Source organism: Nesoenas mayeri, assembly GCF_963082525.1.
Source record: "Nesoenas mayeri genome assembly, chromosome: 24".
Classification (NCBI taxonomy): Eukaryota; Metazoa; Chordata; class Aves; order Columbiformes; family Columbidae; genus Nesoenas; species Nesoenas mayeri.
The window spans coordinates 5,993,769-6,016,806 of NC_137546.1; the positions used below are offsets into that span (position 1 = coordinate 5,993,769).

At 45.9% G+C, this 23,038-nt stretch overlaps 1 protein-coding gene across 5 annotated transcripts; it reads right to left on the reverse strand.

Annotated features, from left to right (window-relative positions):
* Window positions 1–588: 588 nt before the first annotated feature.
* On the reverse strand, window positions 589–22,814 carry HP1BP3 (heterochromatin protein 1 binding protein 3). Of its 5 annotated transcripts, none has more exons than XM_080358676.1 (14): window positions 22,614–22,814; window positions 13,641–13,840; window positions 13,129–13,231; window positions 11,744–11,894; window positions 11,264–11,423; window positions 10,158–10,301; window positions 9,612–9,692; window positions 7,906–8,060; window positions 7,073–7,163; window positions 6,251–6,410; window positions 3,641–3,752; window positions 2,570–2,707; window positions 1,539–1,749; window positions 589–1,123 (listed from the first exon to the last, which is right to left on the reverse strand). In XM_080358676.1, exons 2-14 carry the CDS (start codon window positions 13,734–13,736, stop codon window positions 1,106–1,108), a joined length of 1,620 nt encoding a protein of 539 aa, XP_080214802.1. In that variant the 5' UTR covers window positions 13,737–13,840; window positions 22,614–22,814; the 3' UTR covers window positions 589–1,105. The 5 variants fall into 5 exon arrangements, with proteins under 5 accessions (XP_080214802.1, XP_080214799.1, XP_080214798.1 ...); XM_080358673.1 differs by adding an exon at window positions 19,613–19,685 and having other exon boundaries at window positions 589–1,749; window positions 22,614–22,813; XM_080358672.1 differs by having other exon boundaries at window positions 589–1,749; window positions 22,614–22,812.
* Window positions 22,815–23,038: the final 224 nt, after the last annotated feature.

Below are 23,038 nucleotides of genomic sequence, written 5' to 3' on the forward strand. Positions count from 1 at the left end.
CACCCAGATGAGGTTACACAGGAAGGTGTCCAGGCGGGTTGGAATGTCTGCACAGAAGGAGACTCCACAACCCCCTGGGCAGCCTGGGCCAGGCTCTGACACCCTCACTGGGAACAAGTTTCTTCTCAAATTTCAGTGGAATCTCCTGTGTTCCAGTTTGCACCCATTGCCCCTTGTCCTGTCACTGGTTGTCACCAGCAGAGCCTGGCTCCATCCTCCTGACACTCACCCTTTCCATATTGACCCCCATGAATAAGTCACCCCTCAGTGTCCTCTTCTCCAGCTCCCTCAGCCTTTCCTCACACGGGAGATGCTCCACTCCCTCCAGCATCTTCGGAGGCAGAGGAAGAAGAGGAGCAGCAAGAGGTTTAAACTGAGTGGCTTTTTCCTCGCTCACCTTTGTCTCCAGAGAAAATAGGGAAGAAAAAAGTCATGAGTCCATCCAGCTACGGAGCTTGTACTTTTAATAAATGTTTCTCTCTGCAGCAGTTCACCATGACTGAAATTCCCTCCTCTCTGCATTTCTAGGAGGAGAAAGCTGTGGCGAGGAAGAGAAAAGGACACACAAAGCAAGCCTGGAATCTAGTTTCATTTTATTTTAGCAAACGGCATGTTCTTCACTTATCAACATCTCTACATTAGCAATTGTATAGCGCTCCAACTTTTCTTTAAAAAAGGGTAAACAAGAGTTGACAAAACTCAGGCTCTTCATCTCTTAAAAACATTTGAAAGTTGGATTCAAGAAGACTTTTATATATTTTGGTTTGAAGATAACAGAAGTGGCATCGGAAACACTAATTCAAATCACCCGCCGAGCCGAGAATGAACCCTTTGGGAGCCCCTCGGGCGTCAGACCAGCAGTGGAAATCGCTGGAGATCTGACTCACCGTCAAACAAACCTGGCCGGTTGGAAGGAACCAAACGTGCCGCCTCCTCGGCCTGTCGCTCCACCGGCCGCGCGGAAAGAAGCACCTCGGGGACTCAGTGCAAGTGCTGTATTTACAGCGCTTCGCCACGGAAGCGTTAAGGACCTCGTCATGCAGGGGGGATCTAGGGAGGACTCTTCTGCCGTTGTACCTTCTCCTTAAGACTCACGCTCCCCCAATCATCCTGTTCCTGCTGTCTAAAGATATAAAGATCTTCTTTGAAGAATTTCTTTTCAAAGCCAACCCTCCCCCCCCACCAAAGCCAAGAGGAACACTGTAGAATGTACAGATTATATACGTCCTAGAAAAGTCCTAAAATTATTGCAGAAACTAAAGATGACTTGTTCCGGGGAGGGGCAGGTACGAGGCACAGCATTGAGACCTAACGAATGCTCGGGTTGGTTTGATTTAGTTTTCAGCTTTTTCCCCATCATTCAAGAAAAAAAAATAATAAAGAAGTGTTTAAGCTTCAGAACTAAAATACAAATGCACGTTGACTTATAAAACAAGAGCGTGGGTTTGACCACGGGATTCCCTGACACTGGAAAGATTTTACTTTTTTGCCCGGAGAGATTTCCTCATGGTGGATTTGCCCTTGGCAGAGGGTTTCACCTCCTTCCTCCCGCCGGCTGCTGGTTTCTTGGAAGAGCTGCCACCAGAGGGTTTCTTGATGGCTGGGGCTGCTGGTTTGGCTTTCTTAGCAGGGGTTTTAACCTTGGGAGGGGGCTTTGCTTTCCCCCGACGGGCCGCGGGGGTTTTTCTTGGCTTCGGCTTCATTGGAGGGGCTCTGCTCCGGGATTTCGGAGGCGGCCTCTTCTGCATCCTGTCAGAAAGAGAGACAGCACAAGATCTGAGCGGAGACGCAAAATGCTACCCGGAGCAGAGCTGCTCTTGTCAATTTGCATAAACGAAGCAGATCTTGGCATCCTCGCTCTTCGCCACGGACGTTCCTTTCCGCAGCAGTACGTTTCATTAGCTAAATCCCAAAGAGCAAGAACTCTGGCGGATCTTGCCACGCTAAGCACTCCCCAGTCCCCACCGTGCTCTGCCAGCCAGGTTTCGAGCTCCTTCGTTAGGCAAATAAACATACAAATAATGACAATGAATCAAAGTCGGCTGTCAGAACAATTCAGAGACCTAAGTGCTCTCTTTGCTCTCTAAATGGAAATTCTGTACTCAAACACTTCTCTCAAATCCGCGTTCTGAGGAAGGTAGTTTTCATATCTGCCTACAGAACTGCAAACAACACCGCAGGGAAAAGTTTTCCTAAGGAAACAATAAATACAAAAAGGCCCGTGTGAAACGTCACACTTTTGTAAATCACAAAAGGCGACTTTAGGAGACCAAAGGCGATACAAAGAATAAACACAGGCTCATCTGGAGGAATAAAAGAGGTTTTTAAATTATGGAATAATGGAGATGAGTATCTCCAGAGCAAGACGTTGCTTTTGCTGACTACGCACGTCCTGAAGAAATCCTGATCCTGGCAGGATTAGAATTAGAAACTTCTTCTTGCAATGTGTCCTGAACAACAACCTTGTGGACAAATAACCATGGCAAGAGACAAACGCCCGCACTCTACTGCAGTGACAGTCACTTTTATCTCATCTAAAGGAGCCCATTTATCTCCCACGCTGCTGTACCTCTTCTTTGGTGGTGGCTCCTCCTCGTCAGACTCTTCCTCTTCAGATTCTTCTTCCTCCTCAGATTCTTCCTCCTCTTCCTCATCGGATTCCTCAGAGTCCTCATCCTGCTGCTTCTCTGGGTAGAGCACATCTGGGCTACAAGAGGGTTCTTGTCAGAGCGGAACTTATCTAAGGACACGACTCCAGCAAGCCGTGGGTGACCCTGGCTCTCATCCTCCCTCGAGGTTACAGCTTGGAGCCTAATCCAGAAAAACCCCCAAACTTCTAACCCCAACATTATTTAGTCCCTGCAACAACAGAAATACAACAGCTTGTAAATCACCAGGAACGTCCCAACCCTAAAGATGCCTTTTCTCCAGTTCTCTCCTCATCACTCCTTCTGCGCAAGCACAGCAAAGGGACAAGATCAGACTTCAGCGACTCTAACACAAGCTGAAAACACCAAGGACTTTGCATGTATGTAATAAAAGAGGGTGGGGAAGCAGAGATTTGAGTGGCTACACTGCCACTTGGCTCTTTGTGGGACACTAAGTCACCGTCCCTGGGCTGTGTGTGCTCCAGCACAATATACACTCCCAGAAGGGGAAGAAAAAGGCAGGTTTAGTGCCACAGAAGCTAATCTAGGCCATCGCCCTCCTCCCAGCTCTCCTCCACACCAGCAGCAAGAAAGGCAAACAGCTGGGTCCAACTCCTTGTGAACATCCTTGCATGAAGAACAACACGCTCTACCTGCTCACATGAGTTTGTTTTAGCACGGGAATGTTTAAATAGCCCCCCATCCTGCAAAAAAAAGCATTATGAGAGCGTATCTGGGAACAGATCCTAATATTTTTAATTGCCCTTCAAAGCTTCCTTTGCTAATGAAATCAACTTGATGTTCGCACATAGTCAGACACCCAAGTAATGTCATTTTCTAGAGTAGAGGTGACAGTGTTGTGGTTCATCAGTTATTAAACCCTCCACAAACTTCCCTCTAAATAGGAGGTCGGTCTCTGAACTTCAGCACTGCTCTCTGGCTGCCCTACATGACACTGATCTCCAACATCATTTTACAGCCAAATTCTTTACCTCGGATAATAAGGGAAGCAAAGCTGAAATGTTCCACTGAAGCCCTTCCCAGAAATTTGCTCCATCCAGCCATTCTTCTCACATTTCTGCAGGGTTCTCTTCAGTAGATGCACTGTGAAGAACAGAAAAAAGACAATAAAATCAGAGAAAGGCCGTATTACTATCTTTACCCACTTGTCTAACCTTCCTGCTCTCTGCATGCCCTCTGAAATCAGAGCTGGTGAGTCAGGATGAAGCCTCCTTTGCACAGGACACCTGCAGAGGAATGAAACAGCTCTGGAGACCCAAGGCTTGCGAAGATATATAACAAAAAAATAGCGTAGAATAGTTTGGACACCGCGTGCTTCTTTCTGCACTCAAAGAGCAGCTGCTGTGTGTCAGACCCAGCCAGAGCGCTGCGTTTAGAAGTCCTGATGTGTCTTATTTAAGGGGAAATCCTCTTGCCATTAGTTTTCAGGAAGATACAAGTGTTTGCTCCTGAACACTTAGCAAGTGTGGTTTTAAACTCTCCAAAGGAAGGAGTCAAGAACAGAGAAGGTTTTTGATGTCACGATGCAGGGATCCTCCTTTATAAATGCATTCAACAGCACCATGGAACTACTTCTGTCCAAACTTACCCCAAGTCTCAGCTTTCTTCAGCCTGTTCTCCAAAGTGTTTTTAAAACAACTCATTACCCTGTTTTTGCCATCATCTCGTTCTAAGTTTTATATGTGGGTTATCTTTCCCCATTGTGTTTTTTAAGGGAGAATATTTGGTCTAGAAATACAACAAATACACTTTTGATTCCAGTCTTATGTTCCATTGTGCACCAGGTAAGAATTGTAACCAAAACTGTGCAAATACACAGGACCTTTGACCCTGACAAAGGGCAGAACTTGTTTAGTGAGCTCAGATCCATTTTCAGCTTGAATTAGAGGGTCCGTTTACATGTTTAGCTCCCTCCAAACGAAAGGCACAGCAAGGCCTGCCCTCCAGCAGGTTCACTTGAGAAATAGAGAAAAATACAAAGAAACACGCTGGCTGAACTGTCATCTGACCTGTTCTGTATGATTAACACACAGGTATTCACTCCAACCACTTATTCGACGCTCCCAAAATGGGCTTTTCTCAAGAACTGACATTTCACAGCAGGAGAATGACTTGGGACAGTGCCATACTTGCACCAGCTTACAGGTTACGTCTGCCGCAATGTTTTACTTTGAAGGGCACTGGAAGAGCTTGCACAGCTAATTGACCTGATTGTATCCATTAAATTACTACTGTTGCAACATTAGGATCCTCCTAGTTCAAGAACACTTTAAAAAATGCAAACTTTTATAAACAGGAGCAACACATAAAACATAAGGGTGGTTTTACTTTGGATACTAAAGATCAATAGCAGCACGTAAAGGATTTGACTCCAGTTATAAGATATAAAATGGAGAGAAATGTAGAGCACATCGCGTATCCGTCTGCTTTTACATCTCACCGGATCTTCCTCCGGTTGCTCTTAAAACAGAGCAGAGATCATCAAAATTCCTTTTATGCAATGGAAGGAGAAAGAAAACAACAGATTGCGAGCTGAAATTTCCTTATCCGACTTGCAAGACTGACAAGCATTGGAGGCTGGTTAAACACAGGCCTCCAAGGACCAGGGAAATTTCCAGTGGTCTTGAAAATAAGTCATGCAAGGGCTTGGTGAGCCTGGAAACTCTCTTCCCTGCCCCAAGATTAAGTAGTCACATTAGACATCAGTCTCTAATTGGCAGAAGGCCTCGGGCTATGTCTTTAGCCCATGAGGGAACCTGTGTTTCTCCATGTGTCGGGAAGTTTTTGCATCAAACAGCTGTGCTGCAGGTGAAGAGCGCGGGATGGACAATCTCCAGCCCCATATCCCGAGGGATGGCACCAGCGCGGTGACACTGCAGCGACAAGCTGATCTGCTTTTAGGTTTGACTCTAGGAGAGATTGCTGTGAGCTCATCCTGCTTCAGGTGAGTCCCAGCCTCAGATAAACAACCACATCAGGGCTCAGATCAAATAACGCAAATAAAAGATTTGAAGACATGCTTGAAATCTCTGTTAATATCACTTCTGCTAATGCAAAAGTGAAAACAGACATTAGTGTTGTTTCTGGGAACAAAGACAAGCCAAATCCCTTCCCAAAAAACAACAGGATTATTTCTCTCCTCACTTGCTTGACCTTTTAAAATCAGAGCCAAAGAAGGACCTCGAACAAAACAGTGAGAGACATGCTTGTGATTTTTTTTTAGAGTTAGACTATGCAACTTCTCAAAATAAAAAGCATCTGTAGCCTTCCAAAAAAGAGACAGATGAAATCAGTTTCGTGATTTAAGAACAATAAAGTACTCAAATACTATTCCTTGTTCCTGGGAACGTGCTATAGACAAGAGAGCCGTGCATCACATCTCAAATTACCCTTTGTCAGGCTTGAAAGGAGCTAATGGGAATTCAAACCACTGAGCATCGCTGCAGCACAAAGGGCCGAGCAGCTGTCAGCTCCCCAGCGAGCTCAACAGAAGAGTTAAAGGTGCTGCACAGACACATCTGCAGCTCCAGGACTCTCTTGCAGCACGTACAAGGGAAGCGTTACGCAGATCGGTACTTTACCCTGGAAGTTGGAGTTGGTCCCTGGGTGGTTTTCCAGGATATACTTCTTCAGCGCTGTGGTGGAGCAGGTCTTCGGTTCGTTCATGGCCACAATAGCCGACAGGATGGCATCTTCCATCAGAGTCCCACCCAGCAGGGGCTTCTCCCCTGATTTCTTCAGCTATTTTCCAAGGAGGAAGAGAAAAGCATCAAGACAAAATTCTCCCAAACCAGGTCAGGACAAGCTCCTCTGCACCAGGTGGGTCGGCGCTCCTGCATTAGCACAGATACGTTTAATATTAAAACACTGCACAGGGAACGCTTCTCTCCCAGTTTCACCTGGGAGGACAGGCCTGTTCAGTCAATTAGCCTGGAGTGGTTTCTATCAGTAACACATTGTCCTAGCCCCCAAATACGCTGCAAGGATGTGGAAATCTAAGGGAAGGAAATAAACCAGATCTTGCCCCATCCCACAGACCAAATGTATCCAAGAGAACTTGTACAGCACAGACATGAGAAAAAATAAATACGTTGCACACATCTGGGGTACCTACTGCACTCAAAATTAGCGATGGAAAGGAAATCTTACCCCACCATCTCCCCTACTGTGCTAGTGAGTCAGAGCTGAGGCAGCGTGTGGAGCATGCTAAGCAAGGCAGGGAGGTCTGCTCCAGAAATGTAGACCGAGAGGAGAATAAGAGTCCTACCGCTTCAGTTTGACAGCTCAGGCTGCTAAAGAAAGGTGTACCCAATAAAACCGGGCAGGGGGAGAGGGTGTGTTAACTTGTATCCAAGGCTCGTGGTCGGTACAGTCAATAAAAGGAGATGAACTCTGGCTCTGACCTGGAATGTCCCAGACGCTCCCTTCCCTGTGATCTGCTCTAACTGGCCCTTCTCTACAGCTCTCTGCAGGGCATTCTTCAACAGCTGGGGTCTGAAATACAGGAGGATAAAGCTTTACTGACACACACTGACAGCTTAAAAAACAAACAGAGAAACAACGCTTTACACAGAGTGTGAGCAGAGCGGTATTTACAAGCAGTATCTGCCTACATACAGACATTTTAAATGGAGATCTGTCAGCAAGCGCTGATTACATGAGGAGAACAATGTGCGTTAGCGGAAATTCAACTGCAACGCTTGTCGGGTGTCATTGCGTATCCAGAAACGGAGAAGCTTCACTTGGAAGGATTTGTTCATTTTGAAAAGCACATTTGGGCTCAGCGGGCAATGAGTCAGCTCGCAGACAAACAAGGGACCGACTATCAGCCCCTGTAAGAGGTGCCGCACAGGGTTTTCTTAAATTTGCTTCCTCCCCAAGCCTTAACCCACTCCCTATGGGCAAAGTTAAAGATTACTGCAAGCGTGTGGCAGCTAAAGCATCCAGAACCAGGCGGGACAAGATCCCAAGGAGAAGCCTTCACATCCATGCAGCTAAAGGGACCTGGTTTTGGTTAAAGCGTGGAGGGAAACGCTGCTGTCGGTGTCAGGAACAACAATCGGGTGTGGAGGGATGCGACAAAAGGCTTTTCCTCAAGCTTTCTGGCAGGTTCTATAAAGCAGAGCACCACCTGCCTGCTGAAATACCGAATTAAATCACGGGGCAGCGAGGCAAAGCCAGAGGAAGGCCGCATTTCACCGCTTCTCTCCTTGCAGAAGCGTATTCCTGCACCTACCTTATATCTACTTTGAGTTTGGGGTAATACTGAGACACGTATTTCTTGATCAGGCTGTACGAAGCTTCCTTGGGCTCACAAAGGCGGGTGAAAGCCAGTGGCAGGATGTCTTCCAGCTTGACCTGTTGCTCTGCGGTCGAAGTGGAAGTGCTTTTCTGAAATACACATACTTTTACACATCAGCGGGGCCTAAAACTCTGGGTTTTCTGAGCCAGCAATGCACAAAGTGCTCCTGACACTGGTCACAGATCTGGAAAGATCAACTTCTTTAACAATTTAAAAAATTTAGCAGCTTAAGTAAAATAGAGCAACTTTAGCTGGAATTTTCCTAGGAAAGTTAGGAAAGTTTTACAAATATAAATTACTGAGTACTTAACATCATCGATATTTTTAATGGTTTCCTTCCTCTTTTTATAGGCATTTTCCTCTGCTGCCCTTCAATGAGATAGGTAAAAATTATATAAGAACCATCAAAGGCAAGACCTGTTTACACAGGTCAAATCTTCCCAAAAACAAACAGCTGGACAAGAGTCCATTGTTTTTTCACTCAACAGAATGAAATCTTGATTGAAGCCACCACTCTTCTCCTGAATTGTCCTCCCTCACTTTGATACCACGAGGAAGGGATAATCAGAAGAAAAAAAATGATCTGTTCTTTATATAGAAAACCAGTGAGGAAATGTGCTGAAATTCAATGATTTTGATGCTGAACAACAGCTTTGCAAATGGTCAGACTGGTGAGGGTGCTGCTCACCCACACAGCTGCTCAACTGTGAGCTCAATTCACCGAAAACAAAAGCAAGTTATTCATTTTGCCGCAACACAGAGGATGTAACTAGGAACAAAGACTCCGATATGAGGTGTTAGCAGCTGTCAGGTGCCCTACTCGAACTACTTCAAAAGATGCTACACTGCAGTGAGTCTCCCTCAGTGCCATAGTACCAAACATGTCACCATTTCCCTCAGTTTTAGGGCTTTTTGGTCTCCCCAGTAGCCAAGAGATAAGCACCAGGGTGTTACAACACTCTCTGGGTTCACTTGTCTAAGTTGCAAGGGGAACAGTAACTCCAGTTAAACATTTTGTAACCGCAGTGTTAAAAACGTCGTTCATACACCCAGCACAACAGGGAGTGGAGAACCGAGATGCTGGAACCACCACTAATTGTGAGGACTAGGCCCAAAAACATCCCCAAAAAGCCACATCACATTTCACAACCTCAAACCAATATACACCCAATATTAGCAGCTTTCTTCCAGAAGCCTTAGGACATTTTCTTCTTTCTTCCTCCGCCCTCACAGCTGATGGATAAATGTTCATCTGTCAGTCCCGAAATCTTCCATTTATCCATATAATAGATATAACAGAAACAGCAGTAGCATGGAACTCTCTTACAATACCTGATCTCTCTCTCTCTAACAGGTAAAGACACAAGAGGAGCTTCATGGTTATTGAGTTTTCTGCCCCTGAACCAAAGCCTAGGGGTTTAACGTAAGCATTTTAAAACTAAGATTTTGATTATTCTACTTGGTTTTAGTTTCACATACTAGCTTTCTGACTCTGGTTTTAGAGGAATGGGTGTTTTAATTACCATACTTGGGGAAGGAGTAGAATGCCATTGGGGTTAGACTGCATATTGTAAGATACATGTTTTCCAGTGCAACCCACAAAGATTTCTCTAAGTATTGTTTAAAATAATCCACCTTACCTTTCTGTCTCTGGCTTTTGGAACAGTTTTTCCTGCGTTAGACACCACCACGAAGCTCCCAGAAGCTCCCTTTCCTTTCACCTAGTGCGAAAGAAAGTCCACTTCAATCTTTAACAAAGTAACACCAAATAATAACAATTTGAAAGAGAATAAGTGACATTGTTACACAGATTTGGAAGGCACTGTCACCCTGGCCATGGGCTGTCATGGCAAAGGCCTGATTTGAACCCGCTGACACTTCAGTAAGATCAAAAACCAGTAAATTACAGCGGTAAAAGAAACATGTTGCTGCAGGAATGATGTTGAAGACACACGCTGCTGCAATGCTATATGACACAACAGCAAGAAACGGGCAAAAATTGCACAAAAGCCAACCGTGCAAGGTATTTGATTGACAGAATCGTGTTGAAATTCTATCGGTGTCTAACAAAGCAGAGACAGAGGCTGATTAACCTCCAGGAGGGAGAAGGCGATCACCTCGGACATGTGCTAGCAGAGTTTAAGGAACTCCTGTGTGATTAAGTAAATACCATGAGCAGCTCTTACCTGCCTAATGATTCCTCTCTCCAGCTCCCGTTTCAGTGCCTGTTTTAGAAGGTAGCCTCTCCTCTCCAGCTCCAGAGAAGGGTATTTGTGGATGATGTATTTCCGTATCGCAACGACCGACGCACCGCTCTTTTGAAAGCATGCCTGAAACAGAAGGGAAAAGTTAGTAGAAACCACCTGTGCTGCAATTATCTTGCTGTGGGGCTGGAAGAACAGAGATTGAATGGATGCACATCAGCACAGCATGCCAGGGCTGGCCTTTTCCCCACAACGACTCAAGAGGATAAAATATGACTAACAAAATACTTAACACAGCAAGTTAAGTGACAGCAAGTGCATGTCAGCTGCTCCCCAGTCCTGCAGAGCTTAGAAGTAATGGCATAAATACTACACGCTACTACAAAATACAGTCACCTGTTGACAAACCAACACTGCAAAGCTGTGAGGCATTTTGCTAATCTCAGAGTCATCACTAAGTCAGAACAAGTTGCCAATTTTTTTTAGAAGAAGATGGAGGATTGAATTTGATAAACTAGTAAAAAAAATGAAGTTGAAGCTCATGTTTTGAAGGTACAGCAGCTGGAAAGGCCATCATGGAGTCCAGACCGCTTGCAAACCAAACCACAAGGGAAGAGGAGTGGGGTTGCAGCGCAACTCCAACAGCACAGGTCTCTTCTTACAACCAGGAGGAACTCAGTAAACCAAGACCAACACCACCTTGAAATGCGAGTTTACAGTATTGCCATCTGTCCTGAATTAGGAGAAGTTAATGCTGAAAAAAGCATGTATCAAATCGATGGATTAATCAAGGTAAATCAAGTTAAATATGGCTAGAAGGCACAGCGAATTAAATGATGATAGCAATCAAACAGGTTATGTCATTGTAGCTGTTTCTAGTAATTTAATTCAGGAGGAAAACAAATTCTAAGCAAATAAACAAGCTACAGGGCCCCTCATCATCATCATGGCCTCACGTTTCAGCTCCATGGGCTTCGGGGCTGAAGCACAGAGGTCTAAGACAGTAAATTTCCTGCTTGTGGATTTTCGGCGCACAAATTACTCTGCTTTGCAACAGATGAACAAAAGAAACAGTTGTCTCTTCTTACCCTGATGGCCTCAGTTAAAATAGCATCCATTTTGGGCCGTGAGGTGGCAGCCATCTGAGTTTGCTTCTGTGCTCTAGCGAGCTGGCTCGCAGAAAGGGTAGCCCACGCAGGAATGGTCTTTTTCACCTTCTTCTCCTTTTCCTTAGCCTGATCCTTCTCGCTTAGGAAAAATACAAAGCAATAGTAAGACAAAAGACACTGTAAAACAAGCTGACAAGTAGAACAATAACAAAAAAAGGCCCAGAACATCTGATGCTGAAAGGAGTTTAAAGAACATTTTGATGGTTTTATTGGAAAAAAGGGATCCTGTCTTGATAGCCTCACATGTGTTCTAGAACAGTAGCTACACTTTATCAGTAGCTCCCTCCTGTGAAACATGAACACATTTTTAAGGGACCCATCCTATTTCCCCATCTCTAGAACATCCCTTTCTTCAGAATCCTCCCCAAATTCCCGAACTCAGCACTAAACAAGCCTTACTCCTTTTTGGTTTCTTCTGAGGACTTTGTTTCCTCCTTCCCTTCATTCTCGGGTTCCTTTGGCTGTTCTGCCTCAGCGGACGCAGCGGGCAGCGTTTCACTCTCTTGTTCTTCTCCGACAGAGGCAGACTCCTCAGAAGTGGCTTCTGCATCTAAAAGATGTGAAAAAGCATCAGGTTACTGCCTAAAACTACCCTCTATTCTTCAGGAAGGCAGAGGGGGAAAAAGAAGCAGCTTAAGAACACACTCCCCAAATTATTTCATACCAGACAACTCTTTTTTCCCCTAATTTAAACAGATGAGTTGAATGTAACTTAAGGAGGGAACAAAGTACTGAAAAGAGCTTCAATAAGGTGCAATTAGCCAGCAAACGCCGGAATAACTTCAAAAATCATGGAGCATTTTCACAGTGAACGTATCTCCCCAGTCTTCTCAACTCCAAAGGTCCCTGTTACAACCATCCCTCATCAGAGAGGCCTGGGTGGGGAGGGGAGGAGGAAATCAGGACCATGAAACATCACATTTTCCCCTGGGTTGAGATTTATGTGGTTTTTAACTCAGAAAAGTGCAAAAATATATATCAGTGACGCTGACAGAATGTGATACTGAAATGACACATTCTGAGAAACTGGGGTGAAGCTGCTAAGACCAGACACATCAATCCTGGACTAGATTTTGACACGTTGTGGTGAAATCTTTTGGTTCAGGAAAACAAAGAAAAATATTTAAATATTATGTTTTTCCACTCGTTAACTCCACCTTGTGATTTCAAGCCATCTTCCTGACACTACGGAAACATCACAATTTCTACCTTTATTCTGAAGAACGTGCAAGCTTAAAAGGGACTATATTTAGCTATATTTTCCTGTCTGGAGTGTCAGGGTGAATCACAGCATGGACTGGGTTGGAAAAGCCCTGAGAGATCATCCAGTCCAACCCTTGGTCCAACTCCAGCCCATTGACTAGATCATGGCACTAAGTGCCATGGCCAATCTCAGTTTAAACACCTCCAGGGCCGGTGAGTCCAGCACCTCCCTGGGCAGCCATTCCAATGCCTGACCACTCTCTCTGCACAGAATTGCTTTCTCATCTCCAGCCTCAATTTCCCCTGGCAGAGTTGAAGCCCATGGCCCCTTGTCCTATTGCTGATGCCTGGGAGAAGAGCCCAATCCCCATCTGGCTGGAACTGCCCTTCAGGTAGTTCTGGAGAGTGCTGAGCTCAGCTCTAAGCCTCCTCTTCTTCAGACTAAACAAGCCCAGCTCCCTCAGCCTCTCCCTATAGGTAATATTAGTAATATTTTAATCTGGCAGTAAGGTTTTTTCAGGAGTTTCAGAACTAAAGCCTGTATTTGGATCTACATTAACACTACAGAACTATTACCGTACCCGCTTTGACCTCTTCACCCTCAGCAGGTTTGCTTTTGGGAGGAGTTTTCCGGGAAGCAGAATTCACGGCGCGACGGATCGGCATCGTGTCGTCTTCAGCTTTCTAGAAAAGGTATATAAAAAAATAATCAGTACGGATACCAGAAATAACCAGAACGTTTTTGAAATGGGATTAAAGTAAATCAAAGCAGCATTATGTAGAAATATTCTGGTGACTTTTGGATTTTTCGGGATTTTAAGAGACCCTCAAGCCAGCTTCTTTGAAGCATACTAGGAGAGGATAGTGTCACATTTTACAGAAAATAAGTCATTTCTCTGCAATTCCAAATTACATGAGATGAGGATTTTGACAAATACAGCGTCTGAGGGAAGGTAGGGAAGGGGAAGGAGAATACCTCCAGGGTTTATTAGACTCCCAAGCGAGCTTCCTACAAGCAGGGGGAGAAAGAGAACGGAGTGACCTTCAGCAGTACTGATCCGAGGGCAAGCTTGGAGAACGGGCCAGCCCCTACCTCACTTAACTTGTCCGTGTGGATCAGCTGAGCTCCCGTTAAGAGTGGAAGCGCCTTATGATGCACGGGTTCAGCTTCAGACAGATCAGTCGCCATTTAAATTAATTTCTAGCCTCAAGTGCAGGTAACACTGTGGAGCCCCAGGTTTTAACCCCAAGGACTTTTTCCTAATGGTTTTCACAGTGCAGTGAGGAGTCAACCTAAAGTACAGAAAAGATGGGGTGTGAAAATTAACAAAAACATCTACGTCCATGTATCTAACAAACTAAGGATTAAAAAGAAAAGGATAAATGACTTACAGCTCATGACTAACATAACTGACAATCAACAATTGCATTCAACAAAGATGCTAAAACATGTATGCAAACTTGAGTGCTATGGATGTAGCAGAAATGGTGAAGGTGTAAGCCAGACCTGCAGCCTGCTCCTTTAAAACATATCTGAAAGAATAAAGAAGCTTTTAAAATTAACAGAAAGCGTTAACGAAAAGCAGACATTGCACTGTGCCTGATGTAAGGCGTTGAGGTAACTAGTAAGTCATTCGCTTTGGGGAAAAGCAGGAGCTGACACATTGATCCAGCTTCTAGCAGCCTAAAGAGTTAAACCGTTAAATCTGTTATGCAGAAAATACACACATTGGGGACCCAACCTGTGGCCCTCGCAAACTAAACCCCCATGCGATTTATAGAAATTAATGAGTCCTTGAACAAGAAAACAACCATCAAAACAGCAGTCTCCATACCTCCTACAAAAAATTTAAAGCTTTACCACACTCTCCTCCACCATCATGCACACCAAACAGGTTAAGCTTAGTTTAACCCTCGGTAAGTCTCACCCCTTACTACCATTACACTTCTACAGCCTTTCTTACCTGCTGCCCATCCTAATAGTTCCTCTATTTCCATTGCAAAACACAGGGTTTACTGGGTCATTCCCTCCTTGCTCTCACCACCCCCTTCACAAACCTCAAGAGCAAACCTCAGCTGGACCCACTTCCCCCCTTCCATCCCAAGGCCAAGCTCCACACTGCTGCCTTCCCTTCCTTACAGAGAAATAGAAAAACACTCCCAGTTTCTACCTACTCGGGATGTTTTCTTTTGCTCAGACAAGAAGGCAGGCACTTACCATACATTTTCACCCTCTATAGGCATTTCCCCAGCCTGAGCGCCTCTCTCTTGAGCGGAGACCTCACATCACTGTTTTCAAGACGACTTCCATCAGTTCCAGCACTTTGTGCTGCGTTCTCTTTGCAGGGGCAGACGCTCCGTACCACATCAATATCACCTCAATTATTGCGCATTCTCGCCCCAAAATACAGTCTTGTTATACAACAGTGGAGATCCCTACTAGATCAGAGGGATTCTCTCTGCCTTGCTTGTTTTCCCAGGCAAAACAGAACTCAGCTCATCTGTACAGAGTATTTTTGTTCCATCTCCAAGCTCTGGAGGTAGTTTCCATTCAGAAACCAGCGGCAGCAAAAGACAAGCCAAGGGGAACGCATGTTAAGATAGGATGGATACAAGGACAGGTGATGCAAGAGGCTCCGTCATTGTATCTACAAGGTCTCCTCCCCAAATAATAAACTGATAAATTAATAAACCAAATCCCAGGTGGGCACAGCGTCACATCAGGTGCACTCACCTATGGCAAAACCTACCATTCAGGAGAATAAGACACATTGCTAAGTGGCATTCTCACAGGAGATGCTCTAAAATACATTCATCTTGCTGGCCATCCTCAAAATACAGCGTTTCTGACAGCTAATGGCAATCGATTCACTCCTGTGATGTTTGTGACTTCTCCTTTGACACTGAAAAATGACAGTCAACTAGACCTGTCTCAGCACCAGTAAAAGCAAATGAGTGTAACAGTGCTGGACGTTTTCTTCTGAGACAAAACAGAAAAATCAAAACATGCTACATGCCAAAACCAAAATAAGATGAATGAAGCCTCCTTCTGAAATTTCAGGATGGGAAAAAATACCAGTGGCCAATTAGAACACAAGAACTATAGCCTAGCACTTCTCCCCCTCTGTTTTATGGGACCTTCCTCCCTCAAGTGCGAAAAGCAAGAGGAAAAATGTAAAATTCCCTAAGGCTTCAGCTCTGCATCAAATGTTCTCCCTACCAAGCATGGCCTGAAGCCCTTTTAAAAAATGCCAGCATTTTGAGGAGAGTCCTAAAATAAGCAATCACAGCCGCATCCTCAGGGAAATCGGTTGGGGGCTACAAAAGATGCTTTTCCTGCCATCATGAACACACACACACACACACACGTACAAGTGCGCGCTGTGGCTGACCTGGTCACAGAATCCCAGAATGTCAGGGGTTGAAGGGCCCTGGAAAGCTCATCCAGTGCAATCCCCCCATGGAGCAGGAACACCCAGATGAGGTTACACAGGAAGGTGTCCAGGCGGGTTGGAATGTCTGCAGAGAAGGAGACTTCACAGCCCCCCTGGGCAGCCTGGGCCAGGCTCTGACACCCTTACCATGAAGAAATTTCTTCTCATATTTACGCAAAACCTCCTGTGTTCCAGTTTGCAACCTTTGCCCGTTTTCCTATCACTGGTTGTCACTGAGAAGAGCTTGGCTCCATCCTCCTGACACTCACCCTTTATATATCTGTAAACATTAATGAGGTCACCCCTCAGTCTCCTCTTGTCCAGCTCCAGAGCCCCAGCTCCCTCAGCCTTTCCTCACACGGGAGATGCTCCACTCCCTGCAGCATCTTGGTGGCTGCGCTGGACTCTCCGCAGCAGTTCCCTGTCCTGCTGGAACTGAGGGGCCACAGCTGGACACAAGATTCCAGGTGTGGTCTCCCCAGGGCAGAGCAGAGGGGCAGGAGAACCTCTCTGACCTACTGACCACCCCCTTCTAACCCACCCCAGGTCCCATTGGCTTCCTGGCCACAAGGGCCCAGTGCTGGCTCATGGTCCTGGGCTTTATTGATTTTTAAACTGTGCATGTCACATGCATGAAAACACAATACTCCCAACTTTGACTTGAAATTCCTCAAGTTCTAAAAATCCTCTTTGTTTAGATCACCATATAACCTACCCGATAGTCTTTTTGCACTTAACACAGCACAATTCATAACTTCGGTGCCTACGACACATCCTGCAGAAATTCCGTGTTGATTCCCTCTGCATTCCCCTGCATGGATCATCTCGTACTCCAAAAGCCAAGGGAATCAAAGGGCAGGAGGATCATTTCCTACTGACTTGAAAGCACCGATATTCTCAGCAGCAGAGTCACCAGCACCACCTTGTGAAAGATTCACAGCCCAAGGCCTGCACTTGCTTGGCCTATTTCTTTCCAAAGAGGGCTCAAAAAGGAGTTTTCTGGGCTGGGTGTGAAATGTCAACTACAAACAGGCTTGAATTTAGGACTAGAAGGTTTTGCAACAGCAATACAGAAAAACTCTCCCCCTGTAAATAAAAAACCCCAACTCTCCAAATAAAAAAAACCCTCTGTCCCTCCAATTAAAACAGAAGATTTATTTAACTGATAAATCAAGTCACCCAAAACAACTGTTACCTGGACATCCTATTTCATGTATGGGATAACTAAGAAATCTTTCAATGCGTAACACAGCTATGACTGCAAGAACCTCTCTCAATAATAAACAACTGGAAAGTAATAACTGTAGTTTGCATTTACACAAATGTCAGACAAATATTGTGCTTAGAAAGTGGGAAGAGGCCATCAACTGAGGCTGCAGGTTTTCAGGGTTGGGTAACGCTCATGTGCACTTAAATCTGATTGACTGTCAGGAAAACAAAATAATCACATCAGCAATGAAACAAACATCACAATCCAAAATATTTTCAAAAAGTTGCTTGAAAGCACAGATAGTAACTCCTCACATAGCTACTCACACATTTTCCTATGGGTCATTTGAACTGCAGGTTCACAGGTTCCCCAACTATCATGAACTAGTCATTTCAAAGCTGCTAAGCCCGCAAGGAGCTGATAAATCACAAAAAAAGCCCAACTTTCTGGATTTCTAGGTTGGCATAAGTGGTTGATAGTGTCCAATCTCCCAGCTCAGTGAGTGGCCACTAACGGAAGATGCCATCAATGTACAGGTAGCATTCTGTGAACTATTAGAAAACAATATACCAATTTCTTCCTGAACTATCAACACATCCTTAGGGAGGAAAAGGGGAGGAAAAGGGGGTGAGACACACACGTTTTGGACAATATTTCGAAGAGTGGAGTCCCAACACCAATGTAGCCAACACAGGAACACGCAAAAGAAAATAAAACAGTTAATTTGAGGCATAGTTTGGCTGACTCCTTGAACTTCTACTGCTGGCCATAAGGTTATTTTTTCCAGCTTATCTCAGACTTCAACCTCATTTAAGGGAAAATATTTCAGGATAAAATCAGGTCTCGAAGATGGCAAAGCCAAGTGTCAGGCTGCTGGAAACACCAAGTCACAAGGATGGCGCAGGGTGCACAGGCTGAGCGGATTGAAAACAAATATGCAATGGAAAAATGAGAAAGCATATCCAATCCTGTGCCCTCCGGTGTCCCCTTACTGTCACCCGACACGTACACCGGTGATTGATGCGCTCTTAGACACGGCCTGGTATACGACATGACGCAGGGCTAGAAATCAGGTCAAAAAAGGTTAGAAGAAGTTTTTATGCTCTTGCAGATTTGAAGCCAGGGTGTCGAGAGATCCAAAACTGTCAACCTTACAGGCAGTGCAAACAAGAATGACTGTTTTATCATCAGAAAGGCTTAAAAAGCAAAGTAACTGGCTTTCAAGAACAGGCTATTGATTATTGGGCAATTATCTACTAGTTTCTAAAGCTGAATTGAGCAGAAGAGCATTTATATGACTCAAAAGCTGCAGAAAAAAGCACGGGAAATATTAATATTTTCACAAAGCCAACATGGAAATCCAAACCAAACATGCAAAAAAGATGACTTTCTAAATGGGAACCCGGCCAACTTTTTCAAGACTTCTGGCCTTCTGAAATCCTCAAAGCTCCCCCCTAAAAATCCAGCTCGGGTAGAAGACACCACCAAACTCCTCAATATCTGTGATGTCACAGAATATATAACCCAGCAACGTCTCTGATACAAAGTTGTTTTACAAACTCTATCTGTTCAAAGTTCTTGGCTGATTGCCTGTTACTGCTTCACCAAGATGTTCTAGTATTTACCAGCCTCTCTTAGTTCTGCAGTTAATCCAGCTGCCTGTTGTCCTGTTTAAGTCAGACCAGTAGTACTTAGTAATTTAAAACAGCCTAAAAATGTGTAAAGGAATAAAATACATTACTGAATACAGAATACAAGTTAGTCCCTACTTCTAATCCTTCCTTGGCAACCTGTTCGGAAATTCACTCCCATTCCACAGCTGGCTGAGCATTTCTTCACAACTGGCATTCCCATCACTTTTGCTGCCATTTCAACAGTTTTGTGTGATCTCTGTCCCAATCCCAATGGCCACACCACTTCCATATCCTGGGAGGTGTCCTAGTTAGGCTGGGTTTTCAGTCACCTGCTTCCCGATTAAGCTACAAGGGCTGTATTCGCAACTTGGAGTCTCCCAGAGATCTGTTACAAGCTATTCGAGCCCCATGCTGCTACAAGCATTATAAACATCTTGTTTCAATTAAAGCAGAACAGGGGTCCAATACAAAGATCCAAGAGCTCACCGCTTGCCAGGCAAGAAATTCTTTGGCTTGACTCGCGTTACAGTTTCTATTTCCATCTACTCCTTCCCTTCGGCGTTAAGGAGAAGAACAATGAAAGTCAAACACATCAGGGTTCAGGGGAGCACGGCAAAAATCCTTCACACCTCCCGTTTACAAACACATTCCAACACAGAGACCCAAAGGAGAGTTTTGCTTTCTCTAAAGAAGAGGAGAATCTAATGACACGGTTTTATTTCAGGGTAGGTTTAAATTTGGATCTGAGACTCCAAACACCACAAATGCAACCTGACTTACACCTTACCTATCCCGTTGACTTCTACAGAGCAAAGCAGATATTAAATAGTGCCCTTCTGCACGCAGGGATGCTGCTTTCACTGCAAAAAGAAAACAAAGCACATTTCTGCAATGAGATTGATGCTCTGCCTCCCCACCAGGGACTGAGCTCAGCACCTCAGCTCTGCCAGGGTATAACACCAGCAACTTGGAGTCAGCTTGATTTTAACAGATATTTATAAAAATACGAGGAAGAACCCACGCTTCACCTCCACCAAGAACTCAATATAAAAACCACCAGAGGTTTCAGACTCTTTCACCATCAGTCTTTGAACCTATACAGAAGATAACAGCAGATCATTTCCATGGCCTGGATTATCTTCTCTTCCTACACCCTGGTGTTTTTCTAAATGTCCCAAACACACAGCCAAAGGCAGGTACTGGACAACTTAAGTTACACACCCCCATCATAACTAAAAACTCACAAAAACTTCAGCTAAGAGATTAATACAAAGCAGAATTCCTGCTTGCACAGCTGTCTAAAAATAATCCCTCTCCACAAGCACGCTCAGGACTGTGATGGTGACAATCTCTGCGCAACAACAGTTTTTTGGACGATTTTTGGCTTGAATGGTCCATGATACAGATTATCCATGTGCTGCCACTGACACAGGCAGCTCAGGAATGAAACAGCCTGTATTCGAGTGCGCAGGGTTCAGCTTTCTAACAAATTTAGGCCACAAACTTAGAACTACTCCAGCATGAAAATCCACTGCTGAAAGTTTCATAGCCTTGGATGAAATACCTTAATTCCAGGATACAACATTATGAATTCTGACAAACCACTGACACTTCAGTGAAAATTCAGGCCACTAACATTACATACCAGGGTAAGAACCTTTTATAGGCAACATCCTCCTTGCTTAGATGGATTACATTTAAAACTACTATATAAACTCTCCTCCCAAACTATTTGTTATTCAGCCATCATGGATTATTCTATAGTACAAAACTATACATAATAAAAGCTATGATTTCCTTGCAGTCTATATAAAAACAACTCATACCTCACATTAGAGTCCATCAATGTAAAACAACTTTAATTCTCCCTCATAGAAGTTGAAATCCTCAGAGCAACCTGGGTCACTTGGAATAAAACACTGAGAAAAGATTTACACATCAGTTTTTATTGAAAGGGAAAAGAAATTCTGAGAAGATATTCTAAAGACAAAAATAATTCAAGCAGCTACTACCTGAGGAAAGTGCACAATGCATTGGAAAGCTAATTAATTAGGATACATATGCAGGTAAGGGGGAGAAAGGGTGCAAAAGCCAGTAGATGTTTTCAAGGCATTTACACCAAGTTCTTCCCCCCTGCAACAGAAATGATGTGCATGTTTTCATCCCCCATCTATTCCTTATTTCCCAAGGACTTCCCACTTTATCCACCAACTTTTTAAGTCACTCCTGAGGATGGTGAGTCCATCAAAACTCAGAACAGACACTCACCAGTGATACCCTATTCTCCTCCCATTCTCCCTACACACACTGTCCTCACGTGGAGGAGCTTAATAGTGCAACTTTGTTTACAAACATGACTACTTCCCAACCTCTCCCGCCTCAATAAGATAAATGTTTGCCAAAGACTGCTGGCCAGCTATTGCTAAAAATACTGTTTATGGTAAAAGAAAACAAACAAAACTCACATACTTGAAAACCAGAGCGCAACTATTACTCAAAAGACCTGATAAGAACTGAGAAGTGATACGTTTGGTAACCCAGAGATAATTCAGCAGCCTGAGAGCTAAATATCATAGAAATGAACAAAGTGTCCGTCTCTGCTACAGTTTAAGAGGAGCAAACACACCCCCAATCCCCTATTATCCAACTTCTGCAGCACAGGCTGAGCAACCCCCCTTGATTTGCAGTCACCAGTGACTGTGAAAATGGTTAAAATACCTGCAGGAAGAATTTGTTCGGAACAGTGTCCCTGTTCTGGAGCTGTCCTGGGGCACCATGACCTGGGGGAGCCCCTCTGGCGCAGCAGGAGCTACATCAGTTTCCACCAGCTTAGATTTTGGTGGCTGCTCCTCTCTCCTTAAGTCTTTGCAAGGTTTTAACCGCCAAAACGCAGCCCAGAAGGGCAACAAGGATAACGAACCTGGAATGGAAGTCCCCCTGGAACAGTCTCATTCCAGACTGGAATTTAATAACCTCTACAGAGCAGCACATGCAATGAGGGGAGGAAGGTAATTAACATTCTTTAACCGGGCTGTGACCACCACAGGCTCTTGGGGAGCTGCTCAAGAGTACCCAGTAGTCTCACGCTTAGGCCTGTATCCATCTCTAGCGGCACTGAGAGGGATTTAGAGCTGCTTTTTGGAAGCAGAACCACACTGAAGTCTTGGACAGAGTTCTTCCTTGAGTGGCAGCACTTCTCTGGCCTCTGAGGGGGTTTGTGGAGGAAAAAATAAAACAAAACAAACAAAACAACAAACAGCCAAACAACCAAAACGCGGGAAGGCTACGGCAGGCGCTGAAGCACTTCCTAAGTTTATAAATAGCGATTATTTCTTGCGGCGCACGCCTAACAGCCCCTCCTGCCGCTGACCTTCCCCCGCCACGGCCGCCGGGGTTCTCCAGGTGTCAAGGCCGGGAGAGGCGGGCTTAGCGCCCGTGGCTCCTTTGTGAGAACCGACGAGGGGCCGGGGCCCCGCCGGGCCCGCCCGCACCGGCCCCACGGCAGCCGAGAGCCGGGGCCGCCTCCCTGGGCCTGGCCGGGGGGAGCAGGCCGTGCTGCCCACCGCCGCAGCCCCCGCTGCCCGCGCGGCCTGTCGCGACTGGGCACGACAGCCCCCCCGTGAGGCCTGTCAAGAGGGGGCGCGGCGCTGAGGGGAGCTCCGGGCCTCCCCCTTTCCCCCGGCAGCCCCGCCAGGCCGCCCCCGCGCCTCACACGCACCACCCTGCGGCCTACCGGGCCCGGCCCGCCACCTCCCTCAGCCCGCCGCGGCGCCGGGGGCGGGACTCACCAGCAGGCCTGGCGGACACAAAGTGGCCCCTCTAATGGCGGCGGCGGAGGGGGAACCGGCGGGGGGGGGCGGCCGGGGCAAAGGGGCGGGGGCGGGACCGCGGGGGGGTGTGGCCGCGACGCGCGGGGAGGGGGCGGGGCCTAGCGGCGCCGCCGGCCAATGGGAAGCCGCGGGCATTTTTTGAACGCCGGCCCACCCCCCCCGCTCCCCTGCGCCTCCACGTCGCGCGGGAGAGTGGAGAAAGGCGGGAAGGGGCGCATGCGCGGCGGCCCCTCCCGCCCTGCCCACACAAGCGCGGGGCGGGGCGCGCGCGCCTCCTGGGCGGGCCGCTCGCAGCGCTGCGCACGCGCGCTGGCCGCCGCCTCACTGAGGCGCTTCCCGCCTTCGCCCCCTGAGGGCGCTGAGGGAGCGGCCGCCGCCCGTCA